This window comes from Artemia sp. Qi Xiang Cuo, chromosome 5 (assembly GCF_049724085.1).
Source record: "Artemia sp. Qi Xiang Cuo chromosome 5, ASM4972408v1, whole genome shotgun sequence".
NCBI classification, from domain to species: Eukaryota; Metazoa; Arthropoda; class Branchiopoda; order Anostraca; family Artemiidae; genus Artemia; species Artemia sp. Qi Xiang Cuo.
In genome coordinates, this window is record NC_142798.1 from 5,932,612 (window position 1) to 5,949,005 (window position 16,394).

The window sequence follows — 16,394 nt, forward strand, 5'->3', positions numbered from 1 at the left end:
AGTGTGTGTGCATACCATTAATTAGAGTAATTAAATAGCCAACTTTTTCAGGATCTAAGAGCTGCTCAAGTCTATTTGATATCCAGAGGCTTAGTTTCCTGTCTATGATATCTGACATTACTGTTTGAACACCAAGTAGCAAAGACAGTTGCCAGTCCATGAATTGGAAACATCGAACACCTAAAAAATTATATATAAAACAAATAAAAGTAAAAAGACAAAACTAATTCTAAGTTACACAAAATTTTATTTTTTATTGTGAACAGTAGACGGCTTATCAGAAGTCTTTATCAGAGGATATTTTATAGGAGAAACAGAGGGGAAACTTACCCCGGGCACACAAATTTTGGGGGTCCAAAATTTCAAATAAACAATTTAACGGTTATAATCTTTTTGTAGCTTTTGAAATTTTTATTTTAATTAAAATAAAGTAGAGGGTAAAGTTAATACATTAAAATAATTAATAAATTAATAAAACAAAAATAAACTAAAAATAATGACATAATAATAATTTAGATAATAAATTAAAATAGCAAAAATAGCAAATTTTCAGTTGCTATTCAGTCTCTGACCTGCGAAGACCAATTTGTTCTTTCAAAAAGATTAAATACCAGTTTTGAACAAGTGTTGAAAAAGGATTATATCCGGAATCAATTAGAGTCAGTAGCTAATTCAGTGACTGTTATTTCGTAACATTTTGCTGTGGGTTAAAGTGACCTAGATTCAGGATATTCATTTAGATTTTGGATAATTTTTACATCCAACCCCCAATTGTTAACGGGGGCTGTTGTTTACCCCCCCCCCCCCCCCGGCCTCCGTGGAAAATACCACAGAGTCAAGACCTAATTTCATTTCAACGATGGTGTGAAGTACAAATCGAGTGATTACCTGTGTTGGTTAATACATTAGCTGACTGGTGCTAGACTTCTTGAATATTTATTTGGAATATTTTGTTTGTCCTCACGTCAAGATAAGTCTTTTGCTTTTTTTATCTTGCTACTGACAATCATGGCTTTTAAACAGTTTGATCTTGCTCTTGTGAAGTTCAAGGATTATCCCCTCTGGCCAGTAAGAATAATCAAAGCTGGTAAAGATACACGAGGCAAGCCAGTTTATACGGCATTTTGCTATGGATCGCATGATGAATTTCGCCTCGTGGCTGCAAATCTCCAGATTTATGATCCTACCACTGTTAATTTGTCCGCTCCTTCTTCAAAAAAAGCTTTTGAAGAGCTTGCTACTACGCCTGATATTTACATGAGACTATCAAAAACATACCTTGCGATGAGAGGTAATGATAAGAGCAGAGCAAATGGCCCAGCATTAGCATTATCTAGCAGTATTAGCCCGATACAACAGAAACTTGTAGCTACCCGAGCTGAACTGGATAAAACCAAAAATGACCTGATGGACAGTATAACTCAAAAAGTTTCGGAAAAACTGGCTAGCTCAGACTCTCTTAAGGAATCGACTGAGCTTATTGCTAGTCAAATTTATGATGCTCTCACGATTGAATTTAACCCCAAGTTTCAGAGAATTGATAAGTCGCTAAAGGGACTGAGTAATGAACTTGAAAGTTTAGAGGACAGACTGAACAGGCTTGAGAATAAGTTGGATAGTTATGAACAAGAATCACTACTAGACAGCCTGGTTTTTCACGGTGTTAGGCAGAAAACTGGTGTTGACACTCGTTCTGCTGTGTTGCTAACTATTAATCAGAAGATGTCTTTGCCTGAAATTAGTACAAATGAGGTCGTGAACGTGTATAGACTTAGACTGAATAATGCTGCTACAGCTGATTCAACTCAGGCGGTTCCATCTATTCCAAGGGGTCGCTCCGATAATAGTGAAGTTTTCGAGCAAAAGCGTTGCTTGTAAAGTGTTCAAGGCCAAATTCAAGTTGACCTTTAGTGGTAATTTGGTTGTTGAATATCTGACCAAGCAGAGACGAGATATTTTGAATGCGGCGAAAGACAAATTCGGTCACCGGAATGCTTGGTCTGACCGGGGTCAAATATTGGCAAAGCCTAGTGACGGGACTCCAATAAAAAAAATAAGGTATCTCGCTGACTGTATCTAGTTGTTTTTTTTTGTTTGTTTTTTCTGTCTGTTTTTTTTTTTTGTTTTTTTTTTTTTTTTTTTTTCTCATGGATTGTTTGTTTATTGTCCCTTTTCTTTTTTTTATCTATACCAATTCACTAGTTTTTGGTTAATTTTTTTCTTTTATGTTTGTTTGTTTTTTTTTTTTTTTTTTTTTTTCTTTCTATTACTTCGGTTGTGTCATTTTTCGATGTTAATATTTTTCTTCTGCATAGATACCATAGCTCTGCTGTGAAGTCGTTAACCTTTGGTCTGGTGAGTTTGGTCGCGGAGCGGATTTACTACCCACCGTAAGTAAAATGATTAATTCTTTTAGTGACCAGGGTGATGTTCACTCTTTGGGGGAACGTTTTGTTGAGTTACAAAATAATCCTTTAGATATAGAAAGTATAATTAATAATTCAGTTGGAAGTAGGAATAGGAATTATAATGATCCTAAATCGGTTATTGAAAGTAAGTATGTTTCGCAATTAAGTGGTTCTGCCTCTTCTAAACAAGATGGTATTTTCTCTGTGCTTCACCTAAACATTCAGGGACTGTGTTCCTCTTTTGATGAGCTGAAACGGATCGTCAGTGATGGAACTCCGGATGTTATTGGATTATGTGAAACTTTCCTGGATTCAAAAAAGGATATGCTTTTAGATATCCAAAGATTTAGGATGGAGAGGATGAACCGGAAACAGATGGCGAAAGGTGGCCTTGCCCTGTATATTGCCGATCATCTTGTATATAATTTCCGAAGTGATTTGAGTAGAAATGAGGAAGGACTCTTTGAATCCCTTTTTATTGAGATTAAGTCAGGTTGTAAGAATTTAGTTGTTGGCTTGGTTTACAGATCCCCTAGTGGATCTATTCCTTCGTTTATGAAAATTCTAGAAGAGGTTTTGGACTTACTCCAAAAGCATCCTTGCGAACTAATCCTTATGGGGGATTTCAATATTAACCTGCTGGATCAAAATTCTGCTTCGGCTGCAGATTTTTTGTCAATGATGCCTTCTGCGGGAGCTCTACCTTCAGTTTGTATACTAACCCGAGTTACTGAGATGCATGAATCACTTATTGATAATATTTTTTCGTCACTGGATGTCTTAGATAATTCGGTGATGATTAGTGATATTTCTGATCATTTCCCTGCTATTTCACGGTATAGGACTGCTAATCGATCGCAGTGTAAAGTTTCGCCATCTAATCTCCCATTTTTCCGTTTTGGTGTCAGTGATATCAGTCTACTTAAATCTCGTTTGACTGATCAGTCATGGGATAGTTTGGATTCTGAATCGGATTTTAACCGCTCTTTTGATTTCTTTTATGATTCAGTAAAAGAAGGTATCCTAGAAGTTTGCCACTAGAATCTAACGCCTCATACCTCGAAAAGGATAGTACTGCTGAATCCGTGGATGACTCCAGGTCTCCATAAAAGCTGGAAAAGGAAAAATTATCTGTGGAAACTATATAAGGCTTCGTCATCTGCTTCTCATCATCAGCGGTTCAAGGCTTATAGGAATATATTTAATTCTCTGTGTCGGAAGGCCAAGTCTCAGTATTATCACAGGAAATTTTCTGAGTGTGGAAAGGATGTTGGGAAGACATGTAAAATTATTAATTCTGTACTTAAACCTACTCCCCCTCCGCCTTCAGTTCCAACAACGCTTATAGTTGACGATAAAACTGTCAAAGGATAATAAAATGTTCAGCTAGAGCTTACGTCTTATTTTGCTAATATAGGAAAAGCGACTGCTTCATCTGTGAGCTCTACAACTCCTCGTTGTGATTTCAGAGCCTATCTTGGACCCCTATGTTTAAAGTCAATGGTTTTGAACCCTGTTTCTGAGTTTGAGGTAGCTCGGATCGTAAATGCACTTAAAGGTTCATCGTCTTCAGGGCCAGACAGAATTCCTACAAGGGTTATCCGTGCCGTTCTTCCCACTATTCTGTCACCATTGACTAAGCTTGTCAATCTGTCTTTCGTGAATGGAATTTTCCCTGAATCACTCAAGCGAGCTAAGGTTATAGTGCTGTATAAAGGTGGGTCCCGGAGTGATCCTGCTAATTATAGGCCAATTTCTCTTCTATCTGTTTTCAGCAAAATTTTTGAGAAAGCTATGCTATCCAGGCTTCTTAGTTTTCTGGATGTCAAAAACTTTTTCCATGATTTCCAGTTTGGATTCCGAGCGAATCACTCTACAGAGCATGCTTGCGCATCTCTCTTGAATTTCATTCATTCGGCAATAGATTTTGGTCTTATCCCGGCAGCTTTATTTTTGGATGTTCGTAAAGCTTTTGATTCTTTGACTCATCATATTCTTCTTTGGAAATTATCGCATATTGGTATAAGATCAAATGTTTTCTCTTGTTTTGAATCATATATGTATGGTAGACTTATTTCAATTGATCCGCTTGTCAGAAGCCCTTCTGAAGTAGAATATGGTGTCCCCCAGGGATCTGTTCTTGGCCCCATTTTATTTATGATTTATGTCAATGATCTGATTTCAGCAGTCAATAACACCAGTCCTCTGGTATGCTGCAATCTGTGTCATCCGGATGTTCCTTTGTGTCCCAATGCTACTTCTACTGAAGAGCGCCTTGTTGCTTTTACTTACGACAGCCCTTTTGGGACTCTAGGGAGGACGGAATGTGATGTCAGGTGTAATCTGGTGGCAATATTTGAGAGTGTAGTTTCTTAATTTGAGGCAAATTACTTGGCATTGAATGTTACAAAGTCACATTTTCTTATTTTTCCTCGAATTGGTGTAGGTTTCCCTCAACTGACACAGCTTCAGGTGTCACAAGGCTTCTTGTGTAGACCAAAGAATCGGTTGGTCCGATTTCTTGGTATCCTGCTTGATGAGAACCTTTCGTTTAGACACCATATAGCCATGATTAGGGTTAAGGTCTCACGGAGTTTGGGTGTCATTCGAAAACTCAAACACATCTTTCCTGGATCTATTCTGAAGCTTCTTTTTTTCTGCCTTGTCCAGTCATATGTCTCTTATTGCCCCATAGTATGGATGTCTACTTTTCCTTCTACACTGCGGTCGCTTTATGTCATTTATTATAAAACACGGCGTCTGGTTATTGACACCCACAGTTATTAAACAATACCGCGTCTAAATCTACAGTCTATCTACATTCTTTCTTGTGCTTGTTTTGTTTTTCATCAGCTTCATGGCAATCTTCCAAAATCTCTTCAAAAAACTCCTCAGTTTATTTCTGATTCAGCTCCATATAACCTTCGTTCGTCACATAATATCTGCATTCCTCCTATTCCCACTGTGCGGTCAGATTTCAATCCTCTCATCGCTTGTCATCAGGTTTGGAACTCCCTGCCTTTTTCAGTACAGAAATGTCACTCGTTTGGCACTTTCAAGAGGATTCTTAAGGGCCATTTAGTTAAGAATCAAACTGAATAAATTTTTTTTTTTTTTTTTTTTTTTTTTTTTTTTTTTTTTTTTTTGTGGAGTTGATGTCCCCTGAATGGTTAGTTTGTTTTATGGTGGTTTTCTCTGCGCTATGACTCCCAGGCCTCAGGTATGATTATCATTTTTTATTGGTGAAACTTGTATAGTTCACTAAGGAGTAGCATTCATGAAGACAGGTTAAATTTTATTGCTTTCGCACCATTTTATTACAGTCTAATAATTACAGTCTGTTTCGACGACAGGAATTCGCTTATAGTAATAATTTTTTTTTTTTTTTTTTTTTTTTTTTTTTTTTTTTTTTTTAGTCTATTTAATATAATTAATTAATTTAGTTTATTTATTCAAATTTTTTCTATAGTTTCTATTTTATTTATATTTTCTTTTCTTCTCCTTCATATGTGAGTAAGTGATCATTTTAAATTTTCTTTTGTTTTTTATCCTTGAGTATGTAATTCATATGTCTTCCCTCTTTGTACAGGCCAATGAGCCTTTGAGGGATTTATAACATCTAATATTGTATGTGTATTTAATGAAGAATAAAACTTATCTTATCTTATCTATCTAAAACGTAATTTTGTCAATAAATGAAAGTTTTGTTAACATTTGGTCTGAAAATTTTGTGGAAGATAGGAGGGGGGGAGGGGCATGTCAAGACTTTGCATCGGGCACAAGAGAGGCCAGAACCATCGAAAATGTCTGCTTGATTTCTTCGTTTTATTCACGCGGAGAAAATAAACCTCCTTTGTTTTGTTTTTTAAATTTTTTTTTGTCTCCGTATTTGTTGCATGTAATATCTTATCAATTAGATTATAAATTCCACAAACCATAAGATCTTATCATGTAAGCTCAGCGGCTGAGCCTACATGATTATATTTTTTCTTATCATCACATCTATAGATAAAGTCTATATGATGGCAGACGCTGAGCCTCATCCGCGTGCCAATAGAGTCTCTAGGTCCATAATGGGCTAAAGAACCCGAGGAAGGACAAATTTTCATTCTCGAGAAATTTCTTATTTTAAACTATCCATTAAGACCATAGACCATAAGATCTTATCATATAGGCTCAGCCGTTTCGCAATAGAGTCTCTAGGTCCATAATGGGCTAAAGAACCCGAGGAAGGACAAATTTTCATTCTTGAGAAATTTCTTATTTAAAACTATCCATTAAGACCATAGAGTTCAAGTTTGGGTACTAAGGCCGACGAGATCCATCTGAGATACTGATGATCTTTATTCTTGAGATAATTCCTGCTCGTTCCAAATTCTACGACAGTCTTTGCTTTCATTTGTTTTCTTATATATAAGTATTTATACCATGGGTAAATACATTCTAAAACCAAACTGGCTATAACCTACATGACCTATGAAACAAAGAAGAGAAAATAAAATCCGATTTTTTTTTTTTTTTTGGCACCGAGGACAACTTGGCGGAGGTCCTTGTCGAAATATGTGCTTAGTTTCTCTCCTTGTTGTTCCACTGGCTGACACTACCCTCGTTTTTCTGTTTTTTATTTTTTTCTTCATTTATTATATTTTCTCTTCTTTGTTTCATAGTTCGATCGGGAGTTACATCGTTTAGATCGTTTTACTGTTTTTTATTTTTTTTTTCCATTTATTATATTTTCTCTTCTTTGTTCACACGTTCACACGGGTGTTACATCTCTTACGTCACACGTTCTCTTCTTTGTTCACACGGGTGTTACATCTTTTGAGAAATAGACATGACTACTTGATAATCTTCATTTCCAGAAGTTTATAAAGCCTATGAAACAGCGTCAGAACAGGCATATTAGGATGGGTATAACAAGATTTAGCACTTCCGACGTTGTAGGATAAGTTGGTCTCCGCTCTACTAAAAGCGGTTTTCCCTGACCTGCACGACTCATTTCTCTTTCTTTCATTATGGCCCTTATTCCTTTAATAATTTTTTATAGTAAGAAACGAGCGACACGGAGCGTTACGAGACTGAAAGACTTGCAGGATTGATATTTCGAGTGACGAATATACAAGTTTTGAGCTAGACTTTTTGGGAGTTTCAGAAACTCATCCTCAGAGATGGAAAAATGAAATAGACGATTAAGTACTTAATCGTTGACAATCGTGGATTAAGTACGATTTAGGGCTTATGAATGTTTAGGCTGTTTAGACTTCTCTTGTTTAGGCTGAGAATGTGCTAATAATATATGCTAAAAATATATATGCTAATAATAATATATGAGAATGTGATATAATAATAATAATAATATGATAACTAAGAAGTACAATAGAATAGAATTTGATTCACTAGAATAGCAAGAGCTATTGTAGCTAACTAACAAAATGAGCTAACAAAGACCCAAAACAAGGATCAAAATAGAAAGAAAACAAATAAATACCAACAAAAATTATTAAGGCAGCAAGTACTGCTTCAAGGTCAATAAATTGAAATGAGTCAATAAAAAAAAAAAAAAATATAAGTCAAGAATCAATTTTCACAGTTAAAATATTGACCGCCTATACGGAATACATCAGAAGAATAGAAATATAAATGGTTAGTACATCCAAAAACACTCACAGGAAAAGAACTAAAACAAACTGCATCAAACAATAAATGTTTGTTAGGGTAACATTATTAAAATATTGAGTAAAATAGGGACTTATGATTTGCAATATCTCTCGGTACTAGAGGCTGGGTAAGTCATTAACTGTGGAAAATTATTTTTTATTTGTCGAAGTCTAGTGACTGGTCCTTCAGTAAGAGTGGCTCTCAAGGTCGGGTAGTAGACCACGATGAGCTGTGGAATTCAAACAATTTTAGTCACAATAAAAAAAAATTGCCGTCTTTACTACCTACATAGAACGAAAGTGTTTATTTTTTTGTATTAGCTTTGGTCGCAATAAATTTTACAGTTCAAATGTTTTAGTTTGTAAATAAAAATTAGTTGTTACCACGTTTCTATATTTGTTTCCGTCTAAAAAGCTTTCAGTAAAGCGTTAGTAGAATTTCATCTTACAGTGGAGAGGGGGTTCAGGAGGACAATAGGCCCTTCCCAAGGCCGTACCCAAAGGGAAGTTAGGGGGGTTTGAACCCCCCCCCCCCGAAATGTTTGTTTGACTCGTAAAAAAAGTGAACAGAAATGGATATAAACAAATTTCGTATGCGTTTTTTTAGTTTTTGTGTGGGTAAAACTCCCCCCCCCCCAAAAAAAAAAAAATTGAGTAAAAGCTCCTCGAAAAAAAAATCTAGGGTACAGCCTTGGCCCCTCCACTTTCAAGTAAAGGATATATCTGGTAAAGTACTCACATAAATGAAGAAAAGCGTCACAGTAGCCTCTAAGTGATATACGGTTGGCAGGTTTGAGCTCAATTACATCCGCCCGGTCCCAGGATGCACGTATTTCGTATGCATTATTACCATATGAGCTATGCTTTAAGTCTTTCCGAGGTGGTAAATGTTCTTCTAAGTTTGCTTCCCTAACATCTAGACGACTGCAATGGAAACTTTGGATAATACTTTTGTGTTATTATAAGAGGTACAACCAAGCCGCGTTTCAGCTAGCATTACAAAAGAATACAAAACACAATGTAATGCAAAATAACTTGAATTAAGAAATAAATAAATACATTACGAATAACGTAAGATGAATTACGTAATACATAATAAATACAGTATGTAATAAAGCTAAAGCATCCTTCAGAGCCATTGATGGCGCATAAGGCGCCAAATCGATGTTTCGGCTGCTGGGTCTTTTTTAACGGAACGGGTAGCCAGCCAGTCATCCAACCCAGCGCCAGCGGAGATCGATCCTGCATTTCAAAGCAGAATATTGATCCACTGTGCAATCAGAAGGTACACCATATAATCCAAGAGGCACATAACTTGGTATAAGAGGCGTAACCAAGCCGTGTTTTAGAAAGCATTACGAAGTTGACATCGTATGGGTATTTTACTTTTGTTGTTGATGCATATAGCATATAGAATACATTTTTTTTTGTCGGTAATTTCAAATTTTTTATCACAAAAAGACGACATAATCTTAAAATTTTACAAATCGATTGCCCGACCAGCCGACAGAGAAACAATCAAAACAACAACTTGTTGATAAACAAAAATTCAAATAGGGATAAAATCCTTTTAATAGACAGTGTTTCACAAACAGTGATAGAAATTCACAAAAAAATACCAGATATTTCGATCACATATGCAGTGACCGCCATCAGTAGTAGAACTACTTTTATTTATCGTCGTAGAAAGGCAATTTGGTCTCCGAGATTATCAACAACTTGCTGTGTCAACAAAGTTGCTAATTAAACGCGGGCTCAAGATTTCATCTTTGATTTTTGTGAGCTTTTAAATCAACTATGGGAAAAAACTATCAGGATCTTTTTTTTAACCAAAGGTGCAAGTAGTAACACTGGGTTTATTTAAAACAAAATAAAGTATACATCATCGATTGCCTGAAGCATGCTTGTGCGGGAGAAAACCATCCTAAATCAATAAACCAAACCAAAAAAAAAAAAAAAAAAAAAAAAAAAAAAAAAAAAATAGAGCTCAACTTACCGGACCCGAAAACCAACGAACCTCCACACAACACCCAAAAATATATAATATTTATACTCACACTTAGTTGCAACTAAACCCTCCTCAAAAACTTATCTTGCCCAGAATAATCCATCCAAAATATACACATCAAAACAATGGTTCTTTAGCAACTTACGAAATTCCTGCAAACCCCCCAACAATCATCAAATCCTCTGGCAAACTCTCCCAAACTAACGGAACAACATGGCGAATTGAAAACCTAGACCTAGATGTGACCATAGCTGGTCTTCGCACCAACTGAGAAGATCGTGTCAAACAATCGTGAAGAGTAGACGCAAGACTAAACAAGTTTTGCACTAGCCATTTTTTTGGGTCTTCATTACTAAATTTTATTCTTTTTAATTCACAACCCATCATAGAAGACGTCCAAGGACATTGGAGCATTCGAGGAGATCCGGAAAACATTCAATCCGCCGGAACAGAATTTACATTTTATAGCATGAATTCAATAACTTACTTTTCAATATATAGATTTATAGTGTATATTTCCAGGTCAATTTTACCTAATCTACTTAATAATTTATGTTAGAAACTCATAATTTGTATATTGTCCCCTAAAATGCAATAAAAATATATAATAACGGATAAAACTTTAAATTAAGACAGCGAACAAGAAAATACTGCAAAAAGATGAATAAACACTAAACAACAAAACGAAGAAACGGAAGAAATCTATGAATACGTAAGTTTTTGCTCCTTTCTTCCTTTTGTGGTATAACGTGCGCAGAATAACGAAGATATAGCTAAGTCCTTTGTATCTTCCAGTAGGCAAACCCAGTAGGCAAATTTTCGAACGGCAATAAAAACAAACAAAAGTTTGTCAAAAAAAACTATAGTATTTGGGCATGAAGTGGTACATTAACATTGCTCTTGCATGATGATAATGGTTCTTTCATGCCACGCTATTGAACTTCTGCCTTTACGTAAATTTACCATCTGCAACGTACACAGTGCCAAGTAGACTCAAGATTTTCTTAGTATTTCATGTTACGTAAGGTCTGGTTATGTTATGAAAAAGTCAATATCAGCAATAAAATGGAATACCTGGCTGAGCAATGAACAAATCTTGAAAGAAGATTAACAAACATGAACAAAGAAACTTTCAAATGGGGAAAGCCTTGCCTTCCACTATATGTGGGGAAATGAGAGCAACCCAGTAAACATTTACTCAACCAGGAAAGGCAATGGGAGACCACGGAATCAAATGGGGAGGAAAAAGTCTTCTGAACTTGGATTATGCTGATGATTTAAGCATCCTAGATGAAAGTTTGAGCAAAATGAATGAAGTTTTAGAGGTTTTGCGAGTTCAGGGTGCTAGAATTGGTTTCAAAATTAATGTTAGGAAGACTAAGTCACTAAGGCTAGGAAAAAGTGAGATGAAAATGTGACGTTGGGTAATGAAAAGATTGACCAGGTGGGCAGCTTCACTTACCTTGGTAGTATTATTAGTAAAGATGGTGGGAGCAGTGAAGATGTTAAAAACAGAATAGCCAAGGCTCAGGGTGTTTTTTCGCAGTAAAAAAAAGTCTGGAAGAATAGGAAGATAAGTCTGAAAACCAAGATTAGAATATTAGAAGCTACAGTGATGACAGTGGTCAAATATGGCTCTGAAGCATGGACGCTCCAAAAAGCGGATGAAGATTTGCTAGATGTTTTCCAGAGATATTGCTTAAGGACTGTTCTGGGTACTCGGCTGACTGACCGTATTTCAAACAATAGGCTTTACGAAAACTGAGGTTCAGTACCACTCTCTAGGGCTATATTGAAAGAAAGGTTGAGGTGGCTAGGGCACGTTGTGCGGATGAAGGATGACAGATTGCCGGAGATTGTTCTTTTCGGCCAACCGTCTAGGGCTAAACGGAAAGCAGGTCGTCCCCGTCTGGGGTGGGAGGACTTCATAAAGAAAGATTTAAAGGAAATGGGAACTTCGTTGGTGGGTGTAAAAAGGGAGGCTTTGAATAGATTGGGGTGGAGAAGGAGCATGCGTAGCTGTGTTGGCCTCAGGTGGCTTGGTGCTGCGGTGAGTTGTTAGTAGTAGTAGTAGTATTTCTACTGAAGACGGTCGGTGTATATGTGATCGAAATATCTGGACTTTTGTACCTGTTTTTTCACTGTCTAAATAAATAGATTTATCCCCATTTGAATGTTTACTTGTTTACTTCTCTGTCTAACAAAACAACACCAAATTTAAAGGTGTTACGTCGAAAATTAACAAACATTTCCTAGAAAGCCTTTCACGTTTGATCAGAACGTGAATCTCTATTCCCATAATCTTTGAATAGTTTTCTTATGATGACTGTGGGGATTTTAAACGATGATTATGATGGTTTTACTAGTCCAACATTTTATTCAAAGTTTCTTTATGTTTCATACTTTGTTGTAACTGCGATTGGAATTAATTAATTAATATAGTGGTAATAGATAAAGGTTAAGATGGCTAGGACACGTTCTGCGGATGCAGATCCTACTTTTGAGCCAATCATCTAAGGCCAAACAAAAAGCAGGTCATCCCTGAATGGGATGCGAGTAGATCGTAAGGAAAATTAGAACTTGCTCAGAGGGTGTAAAGGAGAGTGTCGGAGGGATGACCGTCTGTAGCTGTGTTGGCCTCAGGGGGTTTAGTGCTGCAGCAAGTTGTTAGGTTAGTAGTATTAGTGGCAATAAAAATTGGAACAATCATCATGTACAACCCAATAGGTTTCCCTGATGATTGTTGAAAGAAGATGTAAGTGTTGTCTTTTCATAGGCTTGAAAGTTGGTCTTGCTAGTTTGATGAACCTTTATAAATGGATCTTTTGCCCAAATAAGGGCCTTATAAGACATTTTTATTAATAAATTTATAAAATATAAATTTATAAAATGTTAATAAATTTATTTGCCTTTTCGTTTTGTAATCCATGTCTAGGTCGTTTCTTAAAACCAGCATATTAAAAAAAATAAATAAATAAATAAAATAAAATAAAGAAAAGGCCGACAAAAAATCAAGTAATTTGACACTCATTAATGAGCCCTATCAAGGCTGTATATATTTGAGCAATTCGCCTTAATAATACTTTTCTTAAGAAGGACAAACCAGTTTTCTAATCCTCTCCATTCCAGAAATAGCACAGAACAATGGTAATTTTTAAGACCCAGTCAGCCAAAAAATCAAAGAAGAAACGTCAAAGATTAATAAAAGTCAAAGATTATATCTTGAATTTACTCCCAAAAACTTTCTAAGAATTTAAGAAACAAGCTACAGCCTACTTCAATTTTTGCTTTTGGGTTTTTGTTAATGCATTAAAACGAATAATAGATAGATTAAAAGAACTTACCTCGGTCGAGGCTTAATGGACTCAATAGACGCCGTGTAATTAATCAAAAACGGTTCCAAGCATTTCCCCTTCTCTCCTCTAAATTTAGCTGGGACGTTTTTTATAATTCTACCCAAGCCAAGATCTGGCACTACAGCGCCCCCATTGTCAGCATGTAAATTGTCTAAAGTCAGGAATGAGAATATAGAGTCACTACCTTTCAGAGTAGGAACAAGGAGCAGAGATCGAAGGTAGGATTCCATTATCTGAAAAAAATGAATAAAATAAGTAAATACATACAATCAATATATAAATACTAAATTAAAGTGAATAAATGCATAAAAACACATAAGAGATATGCTGCAAAACAAGCTAAATCCTGACTCGGTGTGAAAACGAGTTAAGTCCTGACTCGACGCAATTACGAGCTAAGCCTAAGCAAATGAATTTTGTGATATTGTGCGAAAATCGCAAAAATTCGACTTAGTTAAAAAATTAGCAGTTTTACGGTGCAGGTTGGCTCAGTGCTAAAAGGAGCGGTTTCCAGGCTCGGTAAAAAAACACAAAAATGAGTTAAGACCTGACTTAATGCGAAAATAAGCTCAGGCCTTCTTCAATGTAAAAACTATTGAAGTTCTTATTCAGTGTAAAGACAAGCTCAGTTCTGAAACGGTTCAATAACGAGATAAGTCCAAGCTGGGAGCTAAGTCAAAATGTAAAAACGGCTCAGTAAAAAACGAGCAAGTCATGATTCGGATTTTTGTTTCCCTTCAAATGTTTCCCTCAAATCATTCAAGAATGTTCTATCTCGATGGTGGGACAACCTAATTGAGGGATTAAACACTGCAACACTCCCCAATCCCAACACAACACTATCTCTTAGCAGAAAGGTAAGCATGTGTAACCTTGATTTCATGTATAACTTAGTCTTAGACATGTAAAAATCATTTCCAACAATTTGCATTAAACAGACCGGATCCTTATGGGTTGAAAACCTCGGGCTCAGCAAAAAAATGGACGAGTACTAAAAGGCGCTCGCTCTTTTCGGCCCCAGTCGGATGGAGTGCCATTTCCGCTTCGTGAAAAATTATACATTTTTTTTAAATATGCTTTTTACTTGTTAGAAGATAGAGAGCTAGAAAACAAGTGCGCTGGAAAGATACAAACAATATTTTAGATTAACGCTGGTATCTTTCAGTTTCGTTTTACTAATGCAAAACGCAAATGAAACTTTCAAAACGTTAATTTGTAACTCTTAAATTAATGTGTTTGTGTCAGCGGAAAAAATTATTTTGAATCAACAAATCAATAAATGATTCACCCATTGATTTTCTATACGTTTGAATAGAATGGATTTAAAAGGAAGAAAGCATGAACGAGAACGTTAATGATTTAAAATCAATGATTTAGAATCAACGTTAGAACGTTAATGATTTAGAACGTTATTTAGAACGTTAATGATTTAGAATCAATAGTTTCAGGTATAAATAAAAAAAGTTTGTATCACAAAAAAGGCATACTAGTCAAAGGTAGCGTCTTGACGTTTAATTAAAAAAATATAAATATAATTTGAAAAAAAACTAGAAACGGGGGTGGTTTTCAGCCAGTTAAAAAAAGCGAAAGCGAAAACACAAAGCATATGTTTAGGCAAGGATTTCCACCAAGCCATTCTCAGTACTCATCACAGAAAAAAAAAATAACAACGCTATTTTTTTTCTATGCTGATCGCTGAGAATTGCTTGGCGGATATCTTTGCTGAAACATCTGCTTTGCGTTTTCGTTTTTTTTAACTGACTAAAAATCACCCTCATTTTTTTATTTTTTCGATTATCTTTAATTTTTTTTTTTTTTTTTTTTTAATACCAAATATCATGCGTAGCCAATGTGGTTTTAGAACGTGGTCTCACAAATGTATTGAAAAAGAGAACATTAGTAAACCGTATAAAAAGTGAAAATGATTGTAAAAATCGTGAGATTCGAGAAATATCTATTGATAGAGCAGGTAAGAACTACAAAGAGAATATAAAAATAGAAAAATAGGAAGATAATAAAAAGAGGAGAAAAAATTAAAAGAAAGAGTAAAGAGCAAGTGGAAACTCACAGGGCGTTTGGATTCAAGGAATTCGTGATTTCGAAAACCAAAGAATTTCTTTGGCGGCAGACGAACGTCATGCAAAATTCCATGAAACTTAGTCAGCTGATCCTCAAGGTTATAGAACTCGGAATATTCCCGTTCTACGGTCCAGCGAAAGTTGTCTAGAGTATCTTAAAAAAAGAAGTAATAAAATTAAAGAACTAAAAACTATCTTTGAAAATAAGAAAGGGTAGTCAATCCTGAAGAACAATTTGCAAAAAGAAGATAATGAAGAAATTGAAAAAGTATCTAAAAAATATTCACTTTTTAAATTAATACACAAGCTAGTTCATACACTCAATCTAAACCCTATGCTTTCTAAAAGCCAGAATATAATTTGTACTTTACTGAAAAAAAAATCTTTTAATGTTTTCACTTTATAACTTTAAGAAATCAAAAATTAATTAATATTTTAAGTAATAAATACCAGCATATGTATATTATACAGACAGTGCACGTCTTTTTCAGTAAACTCATTTGAAGTTTTTTCAGTAAAGTACATATTATACTCTGGCTTTTAGAAAGCATAGGGTTTAGAACCCTATTCAGATTATTTTCTGCTCGATTTGAGTTTGACTTGTTTTAATTTATGTTTGTTTTGGGTTTCATATATTTATTGATACTGATTTGTGGTAGTTGTATGCTTGGTAGATTATTTGATTCTATTTTTTTTCATTTTTGGTTTAACTTGTTTTACTTGGGTAAAACAAGTTAAGGTTCTTTACTTGTTTTTTTTTTAAACTTATTTTGTGCAAAAGGCTTTTTTTGATTAATCTAACTAAATGGCGAAACTGAGCTATAGCACTCTGTCATAACTCTTGAACAGACATTCGGCAGATAATTGTCCTGATTTTACATGCTCTT

General features: G+C 35.3%; 1 protein-coding gene across 4 annotated transcripts in view; it reads right to left on the reverse strand.

The window, feature by feature from the left end:
- The window catches only part of LOC148951742 (sorting nexin-14-like), a 245,188-nt gene that overhangs the window by 42,805 nt on the left and 185,989 nt on the right, over positions 1-16,394 (reverse strand). For all 4 annotated transcript variants that reach the window (XM_089088699.1, XM_089088697.1, XM_089088698.1 and 1 more), the window contains 4 exons: positions 15,498-15,661; positions 13,418-13,662; positions 8,805-8,989; positions 16-180 (listed from right to left, as the gene is read on the reverse strand). In XM_089088699.1, coding sequence (XP_088944825.1) covers positions 16-180; positions 8,805-8,989; positions 13,418-13,662; positions 15,498-15,661 — 759 coding nt within the window. The remainder of the gene's footprint in view (positions 1-15; positions 181-8,804; positions 8,990-13,417; positions 13,663-15,497; positions 15,662-16,394) is intronic.